The 25593-nt window shown below is 39.7% G+C and overlaps 1 protein-coding gene and 1 long non-coding RNA gene across 3 annotated transcripts in view; one reads left to right on the top strand and one right to left on the bottom strand.

The window, feature by feature from the left end:
• The window catches only part of LOC107979524, a 39483-nt gene extending 25054 nt beyond the window's left edge, over positions 1-14429 (bottom strand). The window contains exon 1 of one of the 2 annotated variants that reach the window (XR_003482610.2): positions 14338-14429. This is a non-coding gene — a long non-coding RNA (uncharacterized LOC107979524). Of the gene's footprint in view, positions 1-14260 lie in introns of both variants that reach the window. The other variant, XR_004768463.1, reaches the window with a different exon arrangement.
• Positions 14430-14736: 307 nt separating this feature from the next.
• Positions 14737-25593, top strand: part of Heca (hdc homolog, cell cycle regulator) — a 38657-nt gene continuing 27800 nt past the window's right edge. Inside the window, 2 exon segments of the mRNA XM_027401964.2 lie at positions 14737-15090; positions 15092-15149. Of these exon segments, the coding sequence (XP_027257765.1) occupies positions 14875-15090; positions 15092-15149 (274 nt within the window). The 5' untranslated portion in view covers positions 14737-14874.

Below are 25593 nucleotides of genomic sequence, written 5' to 3' on the forward strand. Positions count from 1 at the left end.
AAAATAAACTTTGTGTCTGAAGAGGTTGCTCAGTTGTTACAAGCACTTGCTGCTCTTGCAGAGGACCCAGATTTAGTTTCCAGGGGACTCATAACCATCCAAAACACCAGCTGCAGGGAATCCAATGCCCTTTTCTGGCCCCTTCACAGGAATCAGACATACATCTGGTGCAATTACACACATGTAAGTAAAACACGTATATACATAAAAAAATGCTAAATATTTTAAAGTAACTTTCTTAGAACCCCCAAAATCCTACAGTGTAGTAGACTGTGTAATGCAGTGTTAGTTGTAGATAAGTTAAGCCAAGACTAAGTGATCATCTGGTGAGGATGTCTTGAAGGGCCTCTACATGGAAAACTCCTGCAGTGGTCTCCTCACAGCGTAAGACTATAGGACTAAATACAACCAGCAGTGAATAATCTTGCACTTCTGTTTTCAGATGATAATTCGCCAGAACTTTATCAACAAGGCACTAATTTTCAAGTGAGAGAAAAAAAGAGTTTGAGTGATTCATAAACTAGAGAACACCATTATTCTGGATGGAAGGTTTTCTTAGGGTACTCTATTAGCGCTTTTGAAAACTGTCACTCAGTGACAAAATGCAAATCTAGAATTCTTAAGTCCCTGGGCTCCATCCCAACATAACAACAAACAAAAACCAATCCCACTTATCACCCATTTTGTGTCCTTGGGTTCCTTTCCCATATGTTCCCATAATGTTCTTTACTTCAAACTAGCCAATGTGTTCTGGATAGTTATCATGTCAACTGTACCAGATTGCAGGGTGTTTTCATGGCACGTTGATTTCCACTGCAGACCTGAGTGAAATCACATAATCATCTCAGTAATAAACCTTTCATCTGGATAGCCCCTGCTCAGTGTATACTTCAAACATCAGGATGGTCCAAAAGGGTAAGCCTCGGTGTCTTGAATGAAAAAATGCATTGCATAAACACATCATCTTTAACTCATTAAGAGTTATCTAAAAGCAAAGTTTCTCCCTTAATGAAACAGAGGATGCTGTAGATAACCTAGAGTTTCCCAGGATGCCCATGTTGGAGTAACAGGGGGTCTTGGCATATTAATAGCCAGCCATTGTCCTTGTACATGACTGGGAATCACAGTCTGAAACTATAAGCAGTGCAACTGAACAGGTTGTCAGATCCCTTTGAAGCATTTAGATGATCATTTTAGACAGATGATATACTCATCTTCATGAGTTATTTTAGATGTTCAGAAAGGAGAAATCATATAAATGGGAAAATAAACATATGCCGAATGATATTCAGACAACTTAGTTCACTTTGGTATCACCTTAATAATAATAGAAACAAACTGGGGATTATTAAGAAAATAAAGAGATATTTGATTTAGAGCAAACCATGGGTCTAAACATTGGAGTTTGGGGCTTGGGTGATGGTTTGGTTGGTGCAGTGCCCAATGGGCAATCACGAGGACCTATGTTTTTGGATCTCAGCACTATTGTAACAGCTGGCTGGTACAGCATGTGATAAACTTGGGGCTGGGGAGGCAGACACAAATGATTCTCAGGCAGGCCACCCAACCAGTGAGCTCCAGGTTCAGAAAAAGACTTGGCTTCAAAACTATAATGTGGAGAAAGACTGAGAAAGACATCAATGCTGACATCTCGGCCCGCCACTCATGCATGTTTGCACAGATATCCACAACCCTATGCAAATGAGTATGTAAGTCACCCCATACACGTGCACACCCAAAACACTGATATTTGGATATGTATAAATTCTGTGTGACTTAAGTTCTTTTTTTTTTTCAAATCTTCCAACAGTTTATTAGAAAGAACGTAGACATTTTAAAAAAATCCCACTGTCATGAACATAAATTTAGGTTTTCCAGCCAGGGCATAAGCTGAAATCAAAACAGGAAATAAAAAATCCAATAGTGTATTAACATATTCCACTCATTTGCCATACATGACTTAAATTCTTAAAGTGTATAGCAGATACTCATTCCAAATGAAGTAGAGACCTAGTTATTTAAAGAGTATAGAAAACTTATTTTGAAAGGAAACAAAGTTGTCATGAGGGCTTATTATATTATCTACATTTAAAGATACTACAGGGTTTCTTTTAGTCCTCTTTTTTCTCCTTTTTATTCCAATCCTTTCTGTTCCTGTTCCTGTTTAGATCCTGTTTTCCCTTTCTCTTAATTGTTTTCATGTAGCTACATGAAGATGTCTAAGACCTGGTCAAGGTTACAAGTTTAAATAGCTCAGAAATACATCTTTATAAATGATTAAAAGATGGCAGTGAAAATAGAACTCTCTTCTCTCTCTCTCTCTCTCTCTCTCTCTCTCTCTCTCTCTCTCTCTCTGTGTGTGTGTGTGTGTGTGTGTGTGTGTGCAACCTTGTGAAAACGCTCCCGTCCCTCATACTTTTCTGTTTTTCCCCTATCCTTTTGGCCTCATTCAAGTTTATCTTTTAATTATTTGTAAAGATGTAAAAGCAAAGAACCAGTGTGTGGAATTAAATACTATTGATCCTCTAATAAAACCTGTCCCATGCCAATGTTTAAATGTTGGCATTTTATCTGTGATTCTCCTGTGTGTATGGAACCTGGTAGGTGGAGGTTGTTACAGTTATTTCACTGTGTAAGACACATCTCTTCCTCCAAAGCGCTTTTCTTCTTCCCAGCCCACTCTGCCTACAAAAAGCTCGTTTCTTTCTCTTCTTGGTTCCCTCATACCTACCTCTCCCTTACCTCTTCACTCATCACTTAATTCTGTCTTCAATTATCTGTAGTACTGAAGTTGACATATGCTTTCAGCAACCAAAAAAAAAAAAACTTTTATGAAAATACCTATTCTTTCTAGATGGATTTTAAGTATTTGATGTTTTTACTGGGAAACACCAAATATTGGCCTCACATCTAAATGCTCTATTGGTTAAAAACTTTAAACATGGTTTCATAATCTAACTAAAGATTCCCTTATCACCCTAAGAGAAATGTGGATGTCAACATTTTTGAAGACTTGCATGGGCATCCAAGCAATAACTGAGATGGCTCCTCCCTGTCCATCATTTTCATGCTCTGAATTTTCATCTGTGGAAATTTGACATTATTCGTAGTTGTCAAGTGTCAGTTCCAACCACATCATTACTGAGAATGCGTCTGTCAGGCACCCATCCAGCTCATAGAGGTGAGATTATTATTCATGATAGGAAAGCTAGTTAGGGTCTGAAGAGACAGGGAAGGTCTTTTTTCCTCCTCCCCTTTGGTACCTGGCTGAATCCTGATGAAAAATACTACCTTCATAAAGTCAATATTAGAAATGTGCTATATTCCAATTCTTTCTCTTTAAATCAAATCTTATTACCCTCCATTTATTGAATAATTTAGAAATCTATGGTCTTTTATTGGATATTAGATGTGTAGATTATTTTATACTCAGAACAGCCTTTTATGTTTTGCTCATCTTTTCTCTTACTAAGTAAAAACAATAATTTTGAACACAATTTCTTTTAAAATACAAATAAATATGGAATCAGAACTAATATTCAAAGAACAACTTCTGTGGTCTGATTCCTGGGGACATCTGCTTGAAACTTGAAAGTCTAAATATGCACTGATTCTGTGGACTCCCACTCCATGGTAGACAGTCTATTTTCTTAATTTATTATAGTTTATTCAGTATGTTAAGTATTAAGGATGAACTGAAACATGTAAGGCATGTATTTTTGAAAAATAAGACATTGTTGATTTTTCAATGTTGACACTATTTTTCAAATTGCTTCCATCTGTAATAAGTATCTGTATCCAAAAGAGTTAGGTGTTTGCAACTGAACCTGCATATTTCCTTTGCAAACTGAATGCAAGTTCTCAGAGTATCTCCTCAGTGATGAGTTCTGTCTGTTCCTACTTTGAATGACAAAACTGCAGCCACATCCCCTCTGTTGTCACAGAGAACTGCAGGCACAGTTTTTATCCCACACTTAAAGTTACAGAATCACCTGTTTAAGTGCAGCCCTGTAAACTAATGTTACTGCACTGGTTTTAGTGATAATCCATCCAACTTCCACTGAGGTATGCCTGAAGTAGCCCCACTCCACTAGTAAGGCTATTATATAGTAAGTTCTTCAATACTCATATAGTGTTGCCTTTGGAGACCCCCCAAAGGGTTTTGTTTGTTTGTTTGGCCTTGTATCAGGAATATAAGTTGGCTTTATTTTTTTTCCTAAATAATTAGTGTGCTTTTATCTGATAGAATTTGTGAATTGTTTAATTAATGATATTTCTCCCATTTCTGACAAAAACCAGAGAGCTAAATTCCTGGTGCACCGATGCAGATATATGCAGGTAATATTTTTCTCTCGTTTTCTCACTGTATGGTTCCATCATGCTTTCTCTTTCTCACTCACGTCCAGTGGACTTTATTTCTCACATTGTACTTCTTTTTATTCCCTTCTGAAAGTTCTTCTGAATAAAGTCCTGAATATGAAGGCATTTGTCTCCCATCAGCTAAGAACTCCTTGGGAGTAGACTGGGATTGTTTCTTTACCACTTTGCACTTAGATCTCGCAAGGATTTCATTATATACTTGATAAATACTTCTCAAAGAAACCAAGTAGGCTCACTATTATATAATTGAAAGGAACCATCTGGTGATTTGAGCAATGCTTCTTTTCTCTTGATGGTGGGGGAAAAGAAAAGACTAAAAGTGTTAGCTGTAGACAAGAAGGGAGAAGATACTCCTTATGTGTACTTAGGAGGACTAAATAACTCGACAAAGTTCCTTTTTTAAATTTTTAATCCCACTGATGCTGACTGTACTCAGCATATTCATTGTGTGTGTGTGTGTGTGTGTGTGTGTGTGTGTGTGTGTGTGTGTGTGTGTGTGTGTAATATCTTTTTAAAGCTGAGTAACCCTAAAATGGCCTTGAACTTCTGATCCTTCTGCCTGCCTCCACCTGGGGCTATAGGCATGTACTACCATGCAGGCCGCTTTCATGGTTTATAAACTAAGGAATAAAGATGCTTATTATTTATCTATCATAGGCTTTTGTATATAATTGTTACTAGATGAATTTACGTTTAATTAAGTCTGCCTTTCTAGGTCCTATGTGGAGAAACTAATTTAGAATGTTTGGCAGGGATGCTCTGAAGCTGCCATTTTTCTCAGTCTAAAATTTAAAAACATGCCACTGAATTCAAAATTGCTCTCTTAAACCAAAGTGATCTAGAATGTTTGGCAGGAAATGCCAGACTGAAACATGAAAACATGCCAGGAAGCCATTGAGCTCACTGACTTAAACCAGTGTGGTACAAAACAATATCTAACTACATGGGCAATGTCTTTCAGTGACACACTCCACCTAGAACTTCCAAGTCTTGATTCACAATAAATAAGGGACCATGGTAACATACTATTTATTTCATAAAGGCAAACAAACCAACACAGCGAATACCACATTCGTTTTTACCCTCATGGGATTTACTAGAATACAAAATTCTACCAAGTTCTATGTGGGTATTGAAATTTAGGATAAGATGTAAATAAAGTAAGATTTTGATAGGAAGGCCTTTTTATGACCATTTTTTTCTTTTAGTTCAGTCTGTGATTTCTTTCTTCAAAATATCTTCCATATTCATCCCTTTTCTCTTATTTCCACTTCAAACATTGTAGGAACAAAGTCACATGATCTCACCCAACAATACAACACATTTATAGCCAGCCTCCCTTTTTCTACTTTTCGTATCGAGTTGACCTTGTCAGACTATCCTTCCAGCATTGTTTCCATCTTGTCAGTTCTTACCTTAGAGAAAGGACAAGAGACTTATAGTAACTTCTCATAGCTGAGAATCTGCCAACTTTGCCACAGGACTTGGGGTGTAGTTTGGTTTTGGATAGAAATAAAACTATTTTGCTGTACGCTGGAACAATTTAACCTTGACCCACAACCAGTACTGCTTTTTGTTCACTTTTAGGGAAGAGTGGCTGTTTATGCTAAAAAGAAGAAAGGAAGACAGGTAAATAGCAACTGGTAGTAGAAATAAACTCGAAACATTCCGGATAATAATAACTATTATTTTTGGGAGCTTAGTATATGCTAGTACTACACAAATATATCTCATCTGCATAGTGGCTCATCCTATAGTTCTAGTACTCTGGAGACTTAGGCAGGAGAATTGTGTATTTGAAGCCTGAAAATCTGTCTCAAAAGCACAAACATCATCATCATCAACAAAAATCTCATTGACTATCTGAACTCCAAATAAATATCATTATTATTTCCATTTTGTAAGTACCTTGTCCAAGATCATATAGCTATTAAGATTGAAACAGGCAGTCTGGCTCCATACATGGGTTTTAAACCACAAAATCAATAATTTGAGATGGAACTTAAAATCAATGTTCAGTTCAGAAGACTTAAAAATAATTGCTCTAGGACAGCAGTTCTCAACCTGTGGGTTTTGTCCCCTTTGGGGGTTGAAAGACCTTTCCACAAGTGTTGCATATCAGATACCCTGCATATCAGACTTTTACATTATGATTTATAACAGTAGCAAAATTACAGTTATGAAGTAGCAATGAAAATAATTTTATGGTTGGGGGTGGTAGTCACCACAACATGAGGAACTGTATTAAAGGGTCACAACATTAGGAAGGTTGAGAAACACTGCTCTAGGAAATAATGAGGACTGTTCTGGACTTATGTACGAGAAGGAATTGCCTCTATTTGAGACAGATTATTTTTTCTAAACAGAATGATGTTCTAGCCCAAACACGACAAAGACAACATGTTACCTAGATAGGTCCTTCTCAATCAGCCCATTTCACACAAAACAAAACAAAAACAAACCATTCACGCTAATGGAGCAACATTTTATCTCAAGGCAGACCATTCATTTCATGAATAAACACCTGAAAATGTTGTAGAATTAGTGAGGAGTGGGGTACTTGCTATGAATGCCTTGGGAATGTCTTAAACCAAACTAGAAGATTTCAATGGTCTAAAATAACAGCCAAAGCCTGAAAGACCATGAGAACAATCAATGTCTCAGTATTTAAAAGGGAAGTTTCTGATAAATGCAACCACAATATGTAAGTAGAGAACAGACCAGAAGCTCAACAGAAGACAGAAAATATCCATGCCCAGTGCTTCAAATGTAAAACAACACTATATCTGGCTTGTTCCTTATGTTATCTAGTAAATATGTTATCTAGTCTACTCCTACAGGCTCATGCAAGCCAATAGTAAAGCCTGTGTCCTACCTGGATTCAATGGCTCCTTGGGTTGCAAGGCCTATATTACCACATTAAGAATACATACCATGGCCAACTGAGAATGCTATTACTATACTAATACATATTGTCCCTGATTACTATAGTAATGCATATTGTGACTCTTAAAATATACAGTGCTTTTAGATTTACTTAGCCACATAAAGGGAAGGATCTCTCTTATAATTAGTATCCCTAAGCTATTCTTCATAGAAATTGTTCCAAATGGACACAAAGAAGGAAAAGTGTTCTTGACAGTTAATTCTAGAAACAAGCACAGCAGCATCCTTAGCGCTTAAGAAAATGGGTATCCTTGGAGCAGACCTTCAGACCCAACACTGCGGAACACTGATAGTGATTATTTTAAAAGTCAACAGTGCTCTGAATACATGGGCTTAAAACACTTTAGGCAATGATCTTTTATAACAGTTAATAATGCTTGAGATTTAATTATCTCAAATCATCAGTGATTGATAAGCTTAAGCAACAATTTCAAAATAAAGAGGCAGAATAATCTCTTACTGTTTTCCTCTCCAAACTAAATTTAAAGTCCTTGGGAATTAGTGTATTGTTAAGTCTTCTATTGCCATGATAATCCTGAGGAAATAAGGAGGGAAATTGTTCTGACTCATAGTTGTAAAGGTAGCCATCTGTAGTCTCACTTTGCTCTGTGGATTTGGGGCCTGTGGTTAGTAGGCATATCATGGTAGGGAGAGTGTGTTGGGCACTCTGTTCATTTTGTGGGGCTAGGAAGCAGAGAGAGAGGGGGGATAGAGAGAGGTAGAGGGGAGGGTAGAGCTAGAGGGAGAGATAGAAATAGAGAGAGATAGACAGAGATACAGAGTGCTGTGATTTCTCCTTCTGGGGCACACCACCGCTAACTTCTATCAGTTAGACTCCATACCCTAAGTTTTACCACCTCCCAACAGAGTCACAGGTTCATGACCAAGATTTCAGCATATGAGCCACTGGCGGGAATTTAAGAGTTGAACCTTAAAAAGCACAATTTAGATTATAGGTAATATTAGTGTATTTATGGTAGATAGCTCCTAAGATGAGTTTTAATTGTCTACATCCCCCAATACTCATCTCCTTATATAATCTCCCTTTGAAGTTGGACTAAACCTAATCACCTTGAAAAAAGTAAAGTTATGAAAAAAAATGGATGTTGCTTCCAATATTAGGTTACCTAAGAGATAGCTCCAGGGTGCTTGCCACCAAGCCTAAAAACCCAAGTTTGGCCAGGCGTTAGTGGTGCACGCCTTTAATCCCAGTACTCTGGAGGCAGAGGCAGGTGGATCTCTGTGAGTTCGAGGCCAGCCTGGTCTCCAGAGCGAGTGTCAGGATAGGCTCCAAAGCTACACAGAGAAACCCTGTCTTGAAAAACCAAAAAACAACCAACCAACCACCAAACAAACCCCAAACCGCAGTTTGATTAATCCCTGGGACCCATATAGTAGGAGAGAACTGACTCCCACAAGTTGTCCTCTGATAGCCACACTTGTGCTGTAGCATGCATATGATGCTTTCCAATAAGTATTATTTAAAAATCAAATAAACTTTTAAAAAATGAAGTGACTTTTGGCTGATTTGTCCTCACTGACTCTCTTGCTTGCTGCCTTCTTGTTATGCACTTTATGTCAGGTGGCAAGGTACTGAGAGAATTCCTGGCCAGAACCCCTTGAGGGGTTGAATGCACAATCTCTTGAATGAGTATGGAAGCAATCCTTATCCAGTTTATAACAGTACAGCCTTTGGAGAGACCTTGAGTTTAGAGGGTCCAGCTAAGCCATGCCTAGGTAACTGAATCCCAGAACACCGTTGTTTTCAGCTACTGATTTGAGGGAGCCTTTTCTTAAATATCAATATATAATGACTACTGCAGTATTCAAAAAAGTATTCAGAGAAGGCTAATAATGTCTTGCCTAAGGAAGAACTAAAACACCGAGGTTAAATCATGCATGCAATGCAATATTAGAAAGACAGTGGTTTAATTGTGACAAAAAGCCCCTAGATCTTTCAAATGAAATGTAGGTGACAAAAATCTTTGAGTTTTCACTGATACTTTTAAAGTAGATGTCCAACATTTAAGCTGTGGAAACATTAATTCTATGGTCACTGCAATACGCCCAAGTGAAAGTTTTGATTTAGTTAGTGATTTCAACTGGTTGCAATAACAAGCAACCTCCAGAATATTTTCTTTTCTTTTCTTTCTTTCTTTTTTTTTCTTTTGTTTTGTTTTTCTGAGACAGGGTTTCTCTGTGTAGCTTTGGAGCCTATCCTGGCACTCCCTCTGGAGAAAAGGCTGGTCTCGAACTCACAGAGATCCGCCTGCCTCTGCCTCCCGAGTGCTGGGATTAAAGGAATGCACCACCAACACCTGGCTAACCTCCAGATTTTTGAAAACTATTGGAGGAGCATTTCACTGTTACCTTACAGCAGAGGAATTATGGCTAGTAAAGCTAATAGGAATCTACTAGCTAGCTATGGGGCCTAGATTTTATAGTACTTGTATTTTATAAAAAATATCTGCAAGCAAAACTCTAAATATAGAATAGATATTTTCTGTTCTGTTCACATTTTCCAAAAATACTGATAGGAATCCTATGAATTAATACCCTGTCAATAAAAGATAACCCAGAGTTCGGAAGACATCGGTGAAGCCAGGTGTGGAGTACAGGGTGTGTATCGTGAAGGAGAGTAGAGTGACAGTGTCCAGGAAAGACTGTCATGGAAAAGGCTATTCATCATCTCTTTCTTGAACAAAATGTCCTCTTGGGATTACTGAGGTCTAAGACAATGCTGAAGCCAAGGTGAGACAACACTATGAACAAAGAAAGCTCAGAAGTTAGAAAAACAATCATGTTTGGGTGTTATGGGGAATAGAATTCTGACCTTGTAGTAAAATCATGGAAATAATATAAAAATTGTAACTAAGAGACTGATGAGATTTTGAAGCAAAGATTTGAGAACAATATTAGTATTATTGAGAACAATCTTATGGGAGAACAGATTTTGTCATTTAATAATCAGTGTAGTATTTGTATTACTATTCTATTAATATGATTTTAAGGGGCTGGAGAGATGGCTCAGCAGTTAAAAGCACTTGCTGCTCTTCCAGAGGACCAGAGTTCATTTCCCCAGCACCCACAACATGTGTAACTCTAGCTCTAGAGGATCATATGTTTTCTTCTTTCTTTCTTGAGTCTGCATGTGAACACACACAGAGTATATTCACACAGGTACACACATATAAACATACACATACATAAAAAATATACAAAATAATACGCAAACAAATCTTATTAAACACACACACACACACACACACACACACACACACACACACAAGTTGATATTCCTCAAAGGAAACCTGCATGCATAGAGGAGGCTTTCTCCACAGGGCACTGATCACACAGATCATATATAGTACTCAAGGCATATATTAAGTGACTTTTAGCAGATCACTGTAGCACCTTGACTTTTGTGTACATTAATTACTGCATGATCTCTGGAATTCTGAGTCCCTCTATAATCTTTTGGACCAAACTGATTTTTTAAAAAATACTCAGCTTCTTTATTTCTCGTTCTATTTATAAATATTATTAACATACTTTCTATAGTCTAACCCTAGCCCAAATTTGGCTAATGCCAAAAGCTCAAAAGACAGACACAAAAGGTCAACAAAATTACAACATGGAAGCAAGACCTTTTATTCAAACCTAGTCCTGATGATTTGTTCATTCGTTTTCTCAAAGATATAAACTGCTTATCTTCAAAAGACTTGATTTATTGCTGTTTTTTTTTTTAATATTTGCGGAGAACTGTATGACAGGGCCCATGATATTCGAGGGACAACTGAGTGGAAGGAAGTTATAATTCTTTGAAGTATATTTCAGAGCACCTGAGTTGATGAGGAAAATTAAGATTAAAATGTCAAGTGAGATGTATACAGCACAACAACCTTGGTAGCTTTCTAGAAGCATCTAAAGGGAGGGATTTGCCTCATTCTCTCTCCCTCTGTATGCAACCCCCCATTGTAGGAAAAAGGGAAAAGGTTGGGATGTCAGAATTCTGGTGAAATTCTGCAGAATACGGAATGCTAAAAACAGGGCCTTGAATATCACCTGAATTTTGTCTCAAACATCTTCATTTTAGTGTCTTGCCTTTGTAGCAATAAAACAGGAACTACAGCCTCTGTGTCAAATTTGACTAAGACCAAAATTAGATATGAAGGTTGAACATGGAAATGCCCAGCTTTTCCTTCCTCTGTTTCATTTTCTTGCAGCTTGAATAAAGAGAAGGTGGCTCACACAACTAGAACTGCAACTAGCTGGGTGTCTGTGTGCTTTGAGCCAACTACATTTCTGTGTGAAAGTGTGCAGTTCTTAAGTTTCAGTTATGTAGAGGTGGCAGGCAGCTGGTGTAGATGCCTGTCTGCAGGGTATGTATGCACATGTTAACTCTGATCAACATGGCACGGCAGCAGGGTGCTTATTCAAGAAATTAATTATCTCAATTTTCTTAGGTTCTAGCCTAAGACTTCATCTTCACCAATTAAAAATAACAAAAACCCCAAACAGGCCAAAAGTAATGTCACCAAAAATATTTTGAACTCTCTTAACGACTGCTAGAGAGGCATAACAGTAATGAAGTTAATAAAACTCTAAATGGACCCTATTTACTCTTTTTTTATCCACAGTTCTGCTGTCCTCCTGCTGATGCCTCCACTTAATTACATCACAATTTTGCTCAGTAGACTGTCTTGACTGCACTCCTTAGTCTCCGACTTTTAAGTGTCTACCAAATCTTTCTTCATCTACCTCTAAGTCATCTGTCCTTCAGTTCATTTATTTTTCCTGTTATGTAGCATGTACAATACACCGTGGTAAGCACAGTGTGTATAGTGAGGAAGACAGACAGAGTGCTGCCATTATAGTGAGCTTCAGACAAGGGGCAAGGGACTAAACAATTTCCTACTAAACATGTAAGTCATTCTGGTGAAGAAGGATTAGGGAGTCCATGAGACAAGTTTAATTTGGGTTAGCAGAGAAGGCTTCTTAGTCATTAATAGCTTAGTGGACATATTAAGGTTCAGAAAAATATAGGAAGAGTCCTTGTATTTCATACAATTTTTAAATTTGTATTTCACACATATCATACATTTTTTTTTTGTTTTACCTAACAAAAATCTAAGGAGTAGGCTTTATATTAGACTATAGAATTCGAGAGACACTCTGCCCTCCTCTGCTGGTACTTACAGGATACATTTGTGTGTGTGATGTGTGAATGTGTGACATGAAAATTTAAGCACAAAGTATCTATTCTCTAGCTGGGGAGATTGTGTGTTGTACCAGCATGTGAACCTGGATTGGATCTCTAGCGCCCATGTAAAAACTGGGCACAGAGTCACATATCTATAGTCCTAGAACTGGGAAGACAAATGGGTGGATCCCTGGAGCTCACTAGCTGGCCAGCCAATCTGTCAGTGAGCTCCAGGTTCAATAAGTAACCCTGCCTCAAAAACTAAGATTGAAAGGAATAAAGGAATCTCTGGCAAACATACATATCTATCTATCTATCTATCTATCTATCTATCTATCTATATCCATCCATCTATCATCTACCTACCTACCTATCATCTATTTTAGCTATCATTTGGGTCTTCTAAAGGATTACATTCCTTTAGAATGTAATCTAAATTACATTCTATATACATATGTAAATCTATAATACACATATAGTATATTGAGGACTAAAACGTTCATAATTTTCCTACTTAAAATATCCAACTAGTTGCTGGGGATAGGGGTAGTGGTGGTGGTGGTGGTGGTGATACCTTTGATCCCAGCACTTAGGAGGCAAAAGCACGTAGATCTCTGAGTTCAAGGTCAACCTGGTTTACAGAGTTTCAGGACAGCCAGGGCTATGCAGAGAAACCTTGTCTTGAAAAACCAAACAAAACAAAAAGTCCAATTAGCAATTGCTCTGAAGTATACAGTGCTGCCCTTGTTGCTCCAGGCTCTGCCTTCCAGAATCCTGGCTAGGAAACCACACAGATGGCCCTTCTCTCAGCAATTCCTTCTCTCAGCAATTCCTTGGCAGTCTCTCTAGCCAGTAGTTCTCAACCTTCCTAATGCGGTGACCCTTTAATACAGTTCTTAATATTGTGGTGACCCCCACCCATAAAATAATTTGTTACTACTTCATAACTGAAACTTTGCCACTGTTATGCAAATGTGTGTTTTCTAATTGTCTTAGGTGACCCCTGTGAAAGAGTTGTTCAACCTCCAAAGGGGTTGTGACCCACAGGTTGAAAGCTGCAACAGCCACAATGCCTACTCAACAGCTGAGTTAATTAAAGATCACACTATAGGAAGAAACCTGCATCTAAGTAATAATAAAAAGTAAGATAAAATGAAAACAAACCAACAGGACAAAACAGAAGAAAAAACAGCCAAAAGAAAAAGCATGACAAACACATATAGATGCTAGTGCACACACACACACACAAACACACACACACTTTCATATAGCCAAGAATCCTATAAAAACAGAAAACCGGAATCCATAATACATACACGAAGGACCTGCAAGGTTAAAAAACCAAACCAAACCAAACTCTGACAAAACATTATGAAACAAAGAACCTCCAAAGAGTCCACTGAGTTCGTTTTGTGTTGGCCATCTACTGTTGGCCCTGCCCTCACAACTTCTCCTTCTAATGTCTTCCTTACAAAGGGGCCGCTCTCTCAAGACAACTCTGTTGTCTGTGTGTGGCCCGGCTCCTCCAGGCAGACTCTGCTTCTGACAGAAGGAACACTCTGGTTTGTAAGCCTGTGTGAAATGAGTTTCCCACCACAAGCCCGAGGAATCCCCCACGCAGGAGCTCCCTGCACTGTCCAGGAACTCCCTGCATCTGCATCACTACTGAACCGCGGAGCCACTGAACCAATTATTAACCCGAAATGTGCTTTCCTCTCCTGTTCTAGTCACCTGCTTATTTTTCCAGACCGTGTTCCTGAGTTCCAGGAAGGTCAGAAGGTCACCTGACAACTTCACCAACACGTTACCTGGCACGTCTCAAGACAGGGCCTTCCGCACGCACTGGAAGCCCCGGAGCTTCCCCTCCACGCGCCCCCACCACCCCGCCCGCAGGCGCCTGATGACGTCACCATGGAGGGCGGGTCGTGCTGAACGTGGCGTCACTCTGGAGGGCGTGGCGCCCCGAGGTGAGGTCACCTGGTGGGCGGGGCCAGGCTCAAGCCCCAGTGTCGTCACGGGCGGGGGCGGGCCTCTAGCGTGTCAGCGCAGCCGAATCAAAACAAGCCCGAGACCCGCCTTTTCCCTCAGGCTCCCCGAGCGTCTCGCTCCGCTTGCGGGCCCGTTGCGCCCGCGCGGCTGCGAGCCTCGGGTGGCCTCGCGTGGCCGCGCCGGCTCCAGGAAGCCGGGGAGGGCGCGGCGGCCGGGATGGCGCGGCGCGGGCCGCACGGCGGGGCGGGCGCCTGAGGAGAGCGGCCGGCCCGCGCTCTCCTCAGCCGCCCCGGGCGCCGCGGGGAGCAGCCTCCGTGGGCGCCGGGTACCGGGACACCCTCGAGGGGACCGGGGAGATGCCCAACCCCAAGAACAGCAAAGGCGGCCGCAAAAACAAGCGCGCCAACAGCAGCGGGGACGAGCAGGAAAATGGAGCCGGGGCCTTGGCGGCGGCGGGTGCGACAGGCGCGGCGGCCGGAGGGGCCCTGGCGGCGGCGGCGGCGGGCTGCGGGACGCTGTCACCGGGCGCGGTGGGCACCGGCAGCGCGGCGGGCCCGGGAGGTGCGGGCACGGGGCGCCGCCAACGCCACCATCGCTGCGGGGGCTGCAGCCGCGGGAGACGCCAAGAATGGTAAGACGACAGCGGCGGGGCGAGCGCCAACTTCCTCCCCGACGGACGGACGGGCGGGCGGGCGCGGTGGCGGGGCCCTGGGTGGCACAGGCGGCGCGTGGACAATGCGAGTCAGGAAGTGCTCGCCCCGCCCCTCCGCCCCGCCGTGGCTGTCCCCTCGCGGTCCCCACGCGGAGCGGCGTGGACCAGGCTGTGGACCTTGCGGGACTCCGGGTTTGGAGGGACGCCCAGGGTTCTGGGGCGGAGCTCTGCTTAGTGCTTGCTCCTCGTGGTGTGGTGTCTGCGCAGCCTGAGTCCCGGAGTGTCCCGGGCTAGTGCGAGACAGTGAGCGAGCGACCGAGGGAAGGTGTCCAAGTTAGAGTGATCGGAGTGAAAACTTCCTGCTCACCCCTGACCCACCCACCTTTGCCCCCAATGAGGAAAAGCCTTAATTCCCAACAGATCTAACCATGCCTTCGGAATTGCCACAGGTGGAGAGGCCAGAGATCTTGATTGCAAGAAGTGTGCACCTCTCTCTCTCTCTCTCTCTCTCTTTCTCTCTCTCTCTCTCTCTCTCTCTCTCTCTCTCTCTCTCTCTCTCTCTCTCTCTCTCTCTCTCTCTCTCTGTGTGTGTGTGTGTGTGTGTGTGTCTTGTGGGGAGTGTTCTTTTAATTCTCTGACTCGCTTGAGGAAGGAAGAGAGTCTGAACTTGACTTCCGTTCCCAGCCTGGAGTTTAAAAAAAAAAAAAAAAGTCCCCCCCTGTATAATTGTTTCACATTTGGTTTTCGAAAGAAGCCTGATAATCTTATGAGCACCAGAATGGTTCTTTAGAAGAGGACATGTAGGTACTAGCTAACATGTAATCGGATTTTCATGACCAGGTGCTTGACATTTGGACAGCTTTTAAACTTTTCCTTGTCAGGCAGTTCTCCAGGGAAGACAATGTATATTTTAACGTGGATAGATGAGAATAGTTGTAATAGTGACATCTATCTGTTCTTTAACACAATTTTCAGTAGCTGAAGCCATTCGCTGGGTAGATGGTCTTCCCTTAAACAAGTACTGTCCTTAGAAGAACTCCACGGTGCTTCTGTAGGAGACTACAGGCTGTTGGAGTCGAGCCCCCTTGCTGTGCCTCTGCAGTTTTGAAATAGGGAGCTTTATTTATTTATTACCAGGCGCAAACTTTCATGTTTGTGAATGTTTGATAATAGGCTTGGCTAGCCTGTGCACGTTCTTGCTTTCCTAGCTCCGACCGATGTGGCAGAGAGGAAGGTATTTAGGCTCTGGATACATAGTGTCGACTCTGCCTTAACCTTTCAGAGCTTTGACAACTGGAGAAAGGCCAGTTTTTCTGAATCAGTTTCTTCACGTACAAACTTGATTAGAGTAGGGGAGTTAGTTACACTTAGAGGGTTATTGGGAGAGAACCTTAGAGTGGCCCTTTACTATCAACTTCCCGGTCCTTGTTATTTTAAAGGCTTATTATGTAAAGGTCAGTAAAGCTAATTGCAAATAATAGATGATTGATGAATAATAGCTATTAGTTATTCATTTAGAAATATTAATGATTTGTAGTGTTAGTAGTACTGCATATTAAATAGGGACTATGCAGGTGGTTACAAGTTAGGACATCCTTAGTTCTCACAAAGACTTCGTTCCTGTACTGGTTTTCCACACTGAAAGATTTGAGTGTTTTAAAGTGGTTGTGGAAGTTTTTCTTTGGTAGGTGATGCCTCCTGACTTGAAAACATTAAGACAGCCCTGTTATTCTTTTGAAGTAGTTAAGTGGTAGGTGTAGCAATCCTGTGTATACCTGTGCAAAGCTATGTATTTCTGATTAGGACTTTATTTTATTAGACGGATAAAGGAAGAAATGGGCCCCCACATTGTCATAACCAGAACCTCAGAAGCTGCAGATAGAAGAGCAGTAAGCTGATTTTTATGGCACACATTGTTGGTTCTGACATGAGTGATGCCTTGGTGAATAGCTCACCTTCACTAGAAGAACCATCACTATGCTCCTGAAGAGAAGGGTTCTGAGGACTGCACAAAATGAATAAGGAAACTGCAGATGCTTTTGAAATTTTACACCCACCCACCTACCCACCCACCCCCCCACACACAAACACACGACCAGTTAAAACTAGTAGTTTCAAATTTATAGAGTGGTTTTATGTTTTGTAGATACAGGGCATACACACACACACACACACACACATACACACACACACACCAACACAAACACACACAATATGCATATATATGCGTATATATGTATATATATCTAGTGTAGGTGTGGGAGAGAGGTGATACTGGTGAATTTTTATAGGAAGGGGCAATAGACATGTATGAACTATTAAGAATCAACAAAGGTTCGCTTTTTTTTTTTTTTTTTAACTTTTGTGTGTGTTCAAGTAGCATACCTGTCCAGGTCAGAAAACAACTTTCTGGAGTTGATTCTTTTCATTTACCATGTGGATTTGGAGTATTGAACTCAGGTTGTAAGGCTCAGTCAGTGGTAAGTGCTCTTACCCACTGAGCCATCTTATTGGCTCAAGGCTTAATTATTTTTAAATTTTAAATTTACATTAGTTAGACTACTTTAGTATTTCTAAATATATTTCAAGTTTTTACTTATGGTACTAGATTTCATTATTATAAAATTTTCAAAGCAATTACTAAATATTTTTGGTCTTTTGTTGTTGAGACAAAGTCTTAGCTCTATAGCTCTCAGGCTGTCCTTAAATAGGTTTCACATCTATTAAAATTTTAAATGGTTTGTCAAGTCAGTTTTAATGTGTTTTTTGCATGTGAACTTAATGACCAGTTAAAAATAGTGTTTGTTTCAAATATATAGAGTGGCTTTATGTCCTGTAGGTATAGGGCATTGTGGTTACCAGAGCAGGGTAAATGTTAGCTTTTAATTATCCATTATAAGTATAAATAACTCCTCACTCTATAGAGAAGATTGCTAGCCAGGGAACCTGGGAAAGTATAGTATGGTTGGAGTTGAGGCAATTGAACTGGTTGTTGAATAAGAATGCAAAGGATATTGTACCCTTATTTCTTAGAACCTACTTTATAAAGCCTTTTGCAAGGATTGGAGGAAACAAGCTAATGTGAGGAAGTGCCATCTTCTTCCCACATAGTAAACATCTGTGTGCACATACTGGAACATTATGATTGTAGGTGGACAAGATTCATCCTTCATTATTTTTAGAGTTAGTAATCAGGCAGTAGATTACAACTGATTTCATTCTGAAATTCTGACTCCATTAGGCCTCTCCTTTTTTTCTTCAGCTCTAAAAATATTTGAAACTTTGACCATGATATATCCAGTTTTCAGTCAGCCTGAATTGTACTTTTATAAATTCCTGTTTTGTGACTGAACAAGGTTCACCACATAATTCCTTCTGAACACAACCTTTGAGCTAACTCTACCTTAAGTCAGTTAATAGCTCTGTGTAGTAGTAGTTATTGTTTGCCTTGCATTTTAGGAGCCATTTTAACTTAGTTCCTCAGATTTCCTTGAGCAAGTTATTTAAGTTCTCTAAGTCTAGTTTCAGCATATGTAAAAATGAGATTATAGAACCCACCATAAATATGAAGCAAGATAGCTATTATATATTAAAGAGAGTATATTAGAATAGTTCCAAGGAGTTTATAATGTTATTTTTCTTAGATCCTGGGAAGTAGTCTCTTGAAAGTGATTTGTGGGCAGGAGGTTTATTGTGGAGTGCTCTTCATTAGTGGGAGAGGGAAGGAGGCAGGATTGGGCAGAGGGGATAGTTGACCTGTGTTGTAGGCATACCAGAGATAGGATGGTTTTTCAATGTATTTAAACTTTGAGCTGGAAGGACAGCTCCCTTCTTCCCTTCCTCCCTTCCTTCCTCCTTTCCCCTCCTCTCACATCTATTGTTGGTCATATGGATTTAGGTTGCTTCCTTGAGGTGGCCTCTCTGCTGGAGAACTTATGTGGAGAGGAACAAACTTGTTTCCTTGTCATTTTCCAGGTTCTTCTTTAGACTAGCAGTACCATTCACAAAGGGCAGTGTCTCACTAACTGTTAAATAGGTTTCAGGGCCTGAGGGATAACCACTGTATAATATTATTTTGATGGGAAGATAGGTTTTCTGAATCATGTATTAGTTTAAAAGTACACTTTTTTTGAGTATCACCAATTTTTCTATGATCAGGATTTGTATCTTGCTTTATTTTTTGATCAGTAAATACACATACCTTATAGTCAGGTTTGTAGTATACTTTAAATGGGTTGTCCCTTTTAGACTTTCATTTTATTCATACATTTATAATTATCTGTATGAATCAGAAGGAAAATAAGGAGTTTTTCTTTTTTTTTTTCTTACCCTAATGCCACTTTTTTGAGACGATCTTGCTTTGTAGCCCAGGTTTTCCTCAATTGTGATTCCCTTGCTTCTGCCTGCTGAGTTTCCAAGTGCTTGAGTAACAGGCATGATCACAGTACCTGGCTGGACATTGGCTTTTGAAGTTCACCTTTGCAGTGGGATTGGTGGAAATACTGCCTCACACATCAGAGATTGCTCAAATTTTTACTTGTTACAGAACCAGTGATTAAATTATAGGAATTAAACTTTGAGTGTCATATTTCCTATAAGGCTAATAACATAAAATATTCCTCAAAGAACTGAAGACAGATATGTACATGCCACTAATCGCAGCACAGAGGTGAATGGAAAATTCTAGTCAGCCTGAGCTACACGAGAATCTGTTTCAAAACCATAAATCAAACCAAAAATCAGGAGATAAAATATGGTAGTTATCTTGTAGCTTAGTCACCTTATGAATTTACTTCAAGCTTTTAGCTGTGCACAGCTAATTAATTTAGTTAAAGAACAGAAGGTAACCAAAGAATATGTTAAGAGAGGGAGAAAATCTGTCCTGAGGATTATGGTGACCATGTACCATACATTCTGAAAAGATTATTTAAAACAGTTGCTCTCAACCTTCCTGATGCTGTGGCCCTTTAATGCAGTTCATGTTGTGGTGACCCCCAACTATAAAATTCTTTTTATTGCTACATCATAACTGTTTTGAATTGTAATGTAAATATCTTACATGCAGCATATCTGATATGTGACTCCTGTGAAAGGGTCATTTGACCCCACCCCTCCAAAGGGGTTGAGACTCACAGGTTGAGAACTACTGATTTAAAGTATTGTGCTAGCTTGGGGATGTAGCTCAGTGCTAGAGCACCTGTGGAAGGAAGGGGAAAAGGAGAAAGAAAGAAAAGAGAGCCTGGAGAGATGACTTAGTGGGTAAGTTGTTCTTGCAAAGGATCTATCTTTGGTTCTCAGCACCCACATGATGGCCCACCACTGTCTGTAACTCCACTTCCAGAGGATCTGACACCCTCTTCTGGTCTCTGTGGCCACTGTATACATGAGGTACACAGACATTCAAGCCACCCAAACACCCACATACTAAATTAAAAATACATAAATCTAAAAAAAAGTTTAAGAAAGAAAAAAGTGATATTCCAAATTCTTTTCACATATCTATCTTTTCACATATCTAGAATTCACAAATTCTTTTCACATATATCAAACTTATAATCCCTCCACTGAGAGATCACAAATGTTAGTTTTTTTGACATATCTTTCAAGCTTACTTTTTTTTTCATACAGGTTTTTTTCCCTAGATAGAGCTATTTAAGTTTTCTCTTAAAAGATTTTTTCAAAAGTCATTTTAATCCCATATCTGTCATAAAAAATAATAGTAGAATTAGAAGAATTAGGAAGGTTAATGCAGAAATTAAATACACGAAAAAGAAAAATACAATAATGAAAGGCTCAGGTTTATAAATTCATTTTAAAAATAAGTCTGTGTTCAGGTGTAATCCTCACCCCAAGATTTTATTTTTTAATTTAAATTTTATTTTTACATATATGGATGTTTTGTTTATGTGTATGTTTGTATATCATTTGCATGCCTGGTGCCTGAAGATGGCAAAAAAGAGTCATTTGATCCTCAGGAACAGGAGTTAAGGACAGTTGTGAGCTGCTGTGTGGGTGCTGGAGATCAAATCTGGGACCTCTGGAAGAGCAGCTGGCGCTCTTAACAGCTGAGCCATCTCTCCAGACCCTACAATTGTTTTATTTATTTGTAAGCAAAATATGTTTGTGATTGCATGAAATGCTTAATTCATAAGAAAATATTTTATGGGACTAAGAACTAGTTGATGAATGTCATTAAGTTCCAACACTATTGGTCAACTACTATTCTGTTTTCTTTTTTAGTTCTAAGGAAACCAGTAAGTTTTACCTTCAGCAAAGTAATCCTTCTGTGCCCTTATAAGGAAAACAAGAGCTTTTGTGTATATAGTTTCTTTATTGTTCCTTATTATTCTGAAAGCCAAATTTACCCATACTATAATTACCATATTAACTTTGTGCCACATAGTTGTGTGTTATTCTTCAAAGTAGTAGTATAGCCATCAGGGTCTATTCACTGGGAGCTTAGTAAAAATGCTCATTTATTAACAAATCTATCTTATGATATTGGCCAATGTGAAATGTCTAAGATCTAATAATGAAACAATAATTGGTAATTGTTGTTGCATGCATATGTAACGAGAGGTTCTTTGTCCCACCAGGTCCTGCTGCCCTTCTCAGCCCCAAATAAACACACAGACACTATATTAATTATGAAATTGTTGGCCAGTGTCTAGGGCTTCTTATTGGCTAGCTCTGTCTGAATTATTAACCCATTTCTATTAATCTATGTATCCCTACATGGCCTTAACTTACTGGAGAACACCTGGTGCATCCTACCCTCCCGGGCTCCACATGGTGATCCCATCTGCCTATATTTCCCAGAATTCTCCTCATCTCCTAGCCCTGCCTGTACTTCCTGCCTGGCCAGTCAATCAGTGTTTTATTCATGAACCACTAAGATAAACATATACAGAAGGACATCTCCCATCCTGTATATATGTATATACATATATATTCTTTAATACAACCTTCTTAGTATAATGTTAGTTGTATATATGTTTTTAGGACTGACCATTTGGAATTGGATAACCAGTTGGGTTCACTCTGTCCCAGGAAAGACTATTTCCTGCACTTCAGCATTCCTTAGTTCTTTATGTAGGGCTGAGGCCCTATGATCAGCCCTCACCCTTCCCCATACACTTTGGTATATCTCTTGTTCTTGTTCAGCTCATGTTGGTGAGATTGTATGGGTGTAGTTTCTGACATTGCTAGGAGACACAATTTCAGAGCAAACTTTCTGATCCTCTGGCTCTTACTGTCTTTCTGCCCCTGCTTCTGAGCCTTAGGTGTGGGATTTGTTTTGTTGATCTATCTGCTGGGACTGGCCTCCACAACAGCATTTTGATTGGTTGTGGACTTCTGTTATGGTCTTCATCTATTGCAAAGAGAAGTTTCCTTGATGAGGGGTAAACTCTATACTTACTTGTGGATATAAGGACAAATATTTAGAATGTGTTAGAGATTATTCTGATTAAGTAAAGTGATGGATGTAGGTTCTCCAAGTTCTATGACTTCACTAGCCCCGAGTAGTTGGCTAGGTTTCCAATACCAAGCATGATTTCACTTAAGAACAAATCTTAAGTCCAACTTGAGAGCTGTTGGTTACTGCCAAGGGATGAGTGATACTACTGACCCTTAAGGTTATCGTGCCATATTGGTTGTTGATGTCATTCATAGATGTCATAGCTGGGCATAACTGTTGTTTGCTTTGCTCCTTTGGAAGCTTTCATGGTGACTTCTGGTACTAGTCCTCAGGGAAGAAGCATTCAGGTCAGTTCCAGCCCAGGAAATGCCTGGTGTCTTCAGTAATAGGAACTTAACCTTCTACCTCTAGGAACAACCAGTGGCAATAGCAACAGTTTGTAATGTTTGGGGAGTCTCTTGGATAATTTCTGGCCAGGGTCTGCTCTATGGATTGCTTTTTTTAAATCAAAGCCTCCTCAAAGGGCAGAAAAGATAGAAAGGGTACACTTTACACTTATTCAAAGCCATTTTTCTAAAGTTATTAATCTCCTCTATATGGTTGATCACCTCCTAAACACTAGCCAGCTTCTTAGGCCTCTTAATGCTGATACACTGGGAATTAAATTTCAACAAAAGTTTTAGGGGAGACCTGTGTTTTTAAAATACATCTCTGGTTTACTAATGGACTAGGTATGTCACAAGGTAATCATTCCAGGTATGTTGGTGCACACCTTTAATCCCAGCACTCAGAGAGTAGAGCTAGGCAGATTTCTGTGGGTTTAAGGCCAGCCCAGGCTATAAAGTGAGACACAGCCTTTAAAAACAAAGTAAGCCCATTTTTAAATGAATTTTAATACACAGATTTTACCATAGTAGAATTGTGTCAGTTTGATATTGCTTTGCACGATGCCTTTTCTCCGTGGTCTTTCTAGTCTAGTTCTTAGTTTTACAAACATGCTGGAGAATTTCTCATACCCATGAAGGTCTCAACAACAGGAGAGTGCTGGATGGACTTAGTGCTTAAAACAGATGCTGACCTGCTTAGGGGGGGTTAGGGATTCAGTAGCTTATAGGGATTCAACAAATTATGTACTAATGGCAGATAACTAGTAACTGGTGATAATGAAGATGCAAGGACAGACAATGAAATTATGTCTTGCACCATTCTAATGTTAATGTTGAAGATGACTTTGGCATTATATAGGTTTTTATTTAAGCAATGCTTTGACTATAAATAATCTTTCCTTCTGCCATCATTTCTCTCTAGTTTAACTGGAAACAAATCAGATGACTTAGTGAAACAGTTATATCTTTCTTGCACAAAAATAAATACAAGTAAGTTGTTGCATTGTACTACAGCAGCAGCTGTGAAATGAAGAGCAGGAGCATGTGTAGTATAGTATTGCTGTAACTATGGGGACTGGAAGTAAAGATGGAGAGGTGAAAGGAGCATGTGGAGTTGATGAAGACTGATCTATTTAAGTAACAACCAGAGTTCATTCCATTAGCATACTCATTGTTTTGTTCATTCACCCATCTACTAGACACAGTATTGTAAGACTGGAAGTATACTCTTGAATTATACCTGGGAGCACCATACTCTTGAAGATGTGCCAAGTAGGAGAACATCTTGAGAAAGGCCTTGCTTGCTGTCACTTGATGAGGCTGTGAAAGTATGGGGCTGAATAGTCAATTTGGTTATTTGGTAGCCAGTGAACTACCCAGAATCTACCAAAGATTTTAACCAGGGACAGCTGCAGAAAGACATAACCACAGGTCATATGTAATTGTGTATTTTAACAAGGTGGATATAATAGGTTGGGATTTGGAAGTCAAATCTGCCATGGCTCTTTGTGACTTTCCAGAATGGCAGTAGACTTGTGACATCCCTGTGTTCTCTGACCCATGAAAGGTTAGCTAGTTGAGGTTAACGCCAGAAGCCTAGGACACAGAGGAGGGGCTTGTCCTTTTGGTGTATGTTTTTCTGACCTTCCTAGAAGGCGGTTATACTTGTGAATGGTTGGATTAATTTGTCATTTTTATTATCATCTTATTAGATCTAAAATAGTAAATACTGGTGAGAGGGAGTGCCACTGTTTTGTAAAGAGTGGTTTTGTGTGTGTATGTATTTTAACTTTATTTTGGAAGCTTCCATTTCTGTGTTTAGTAGAATAGCAGTTTATTTTATCTTATCGTTAGTATGCTTTAGCTTGAGATCTTTTTTAAACTGGTAAAATGGGTAGTGTTTATAATACTTATAAATTATGTTGTAATTTATCAGTTGTGGAAAGGGGAAACAAATTATTTGTACTGTTATACTAAAGAAAATAAAACTTGAGACTAATCTAAGAAAACATATTGAAAGGGAGCTTTAGGAAGATGACTTGATAAGGAAGTGTGAAATGTTAACCATATAATTCCTTAGACTGCATTTGATAATTTAGCATGGTTCTCAATAAAGTGCAGTTCAGGGTGAAATTGTTAGGAAGGATAAGCATTTCCTCTACCTTCTTAGGTTCAGGCCTTGAGGGACTACAAACTAGATTGTCACAGAAATATGTGGAACAAAGTCACGGATAGAATTTGAGGCTTACTTACCAATTTAATGGTAAAGGAGTAAGTGGTGGAGGGGCACTTCTGGGGGAAGTCGTGTATTTTGTAGAATGATAAATGGGCTCTTACAATATGTGGAGGATGTCATAGATTTGTGATGTGTCTCTTTTGTGTGGTGTAAAGATCTCTCACTTCTGGTAGTAAGAATCAGTCTCAGTAAGGAGATTGTTATAATTGAGTTCTTTTGGTGGGAAAAGGGGATTGCTCTGCTTCTAGGCAGATAAGAGATTTCCAAAACTGAAAGCTTTCAACTCAAAATACTTTCATAAAGAAAAACTTTTGGCCATAATGGCATACTCTGGACTTTCAAAATATATTGGCACTTAAATTATATCAGCCCTCCAAAAAG

Source organism: Cricetulus griseus, chromosome 2, assembly GCF_003668045.3.
Source record: "Cricetulus griseus strain 17A/GY chromosome 2, alternate assembly CriGri-PICRH-1.0, whole genome shotgun sequence".
Lineage (NCBI taxonomy): Eukaryota > Metazoa > Chordata > Mammalia > Rodentia > Cricetidae > Cricetulus > Cricetulus griseus.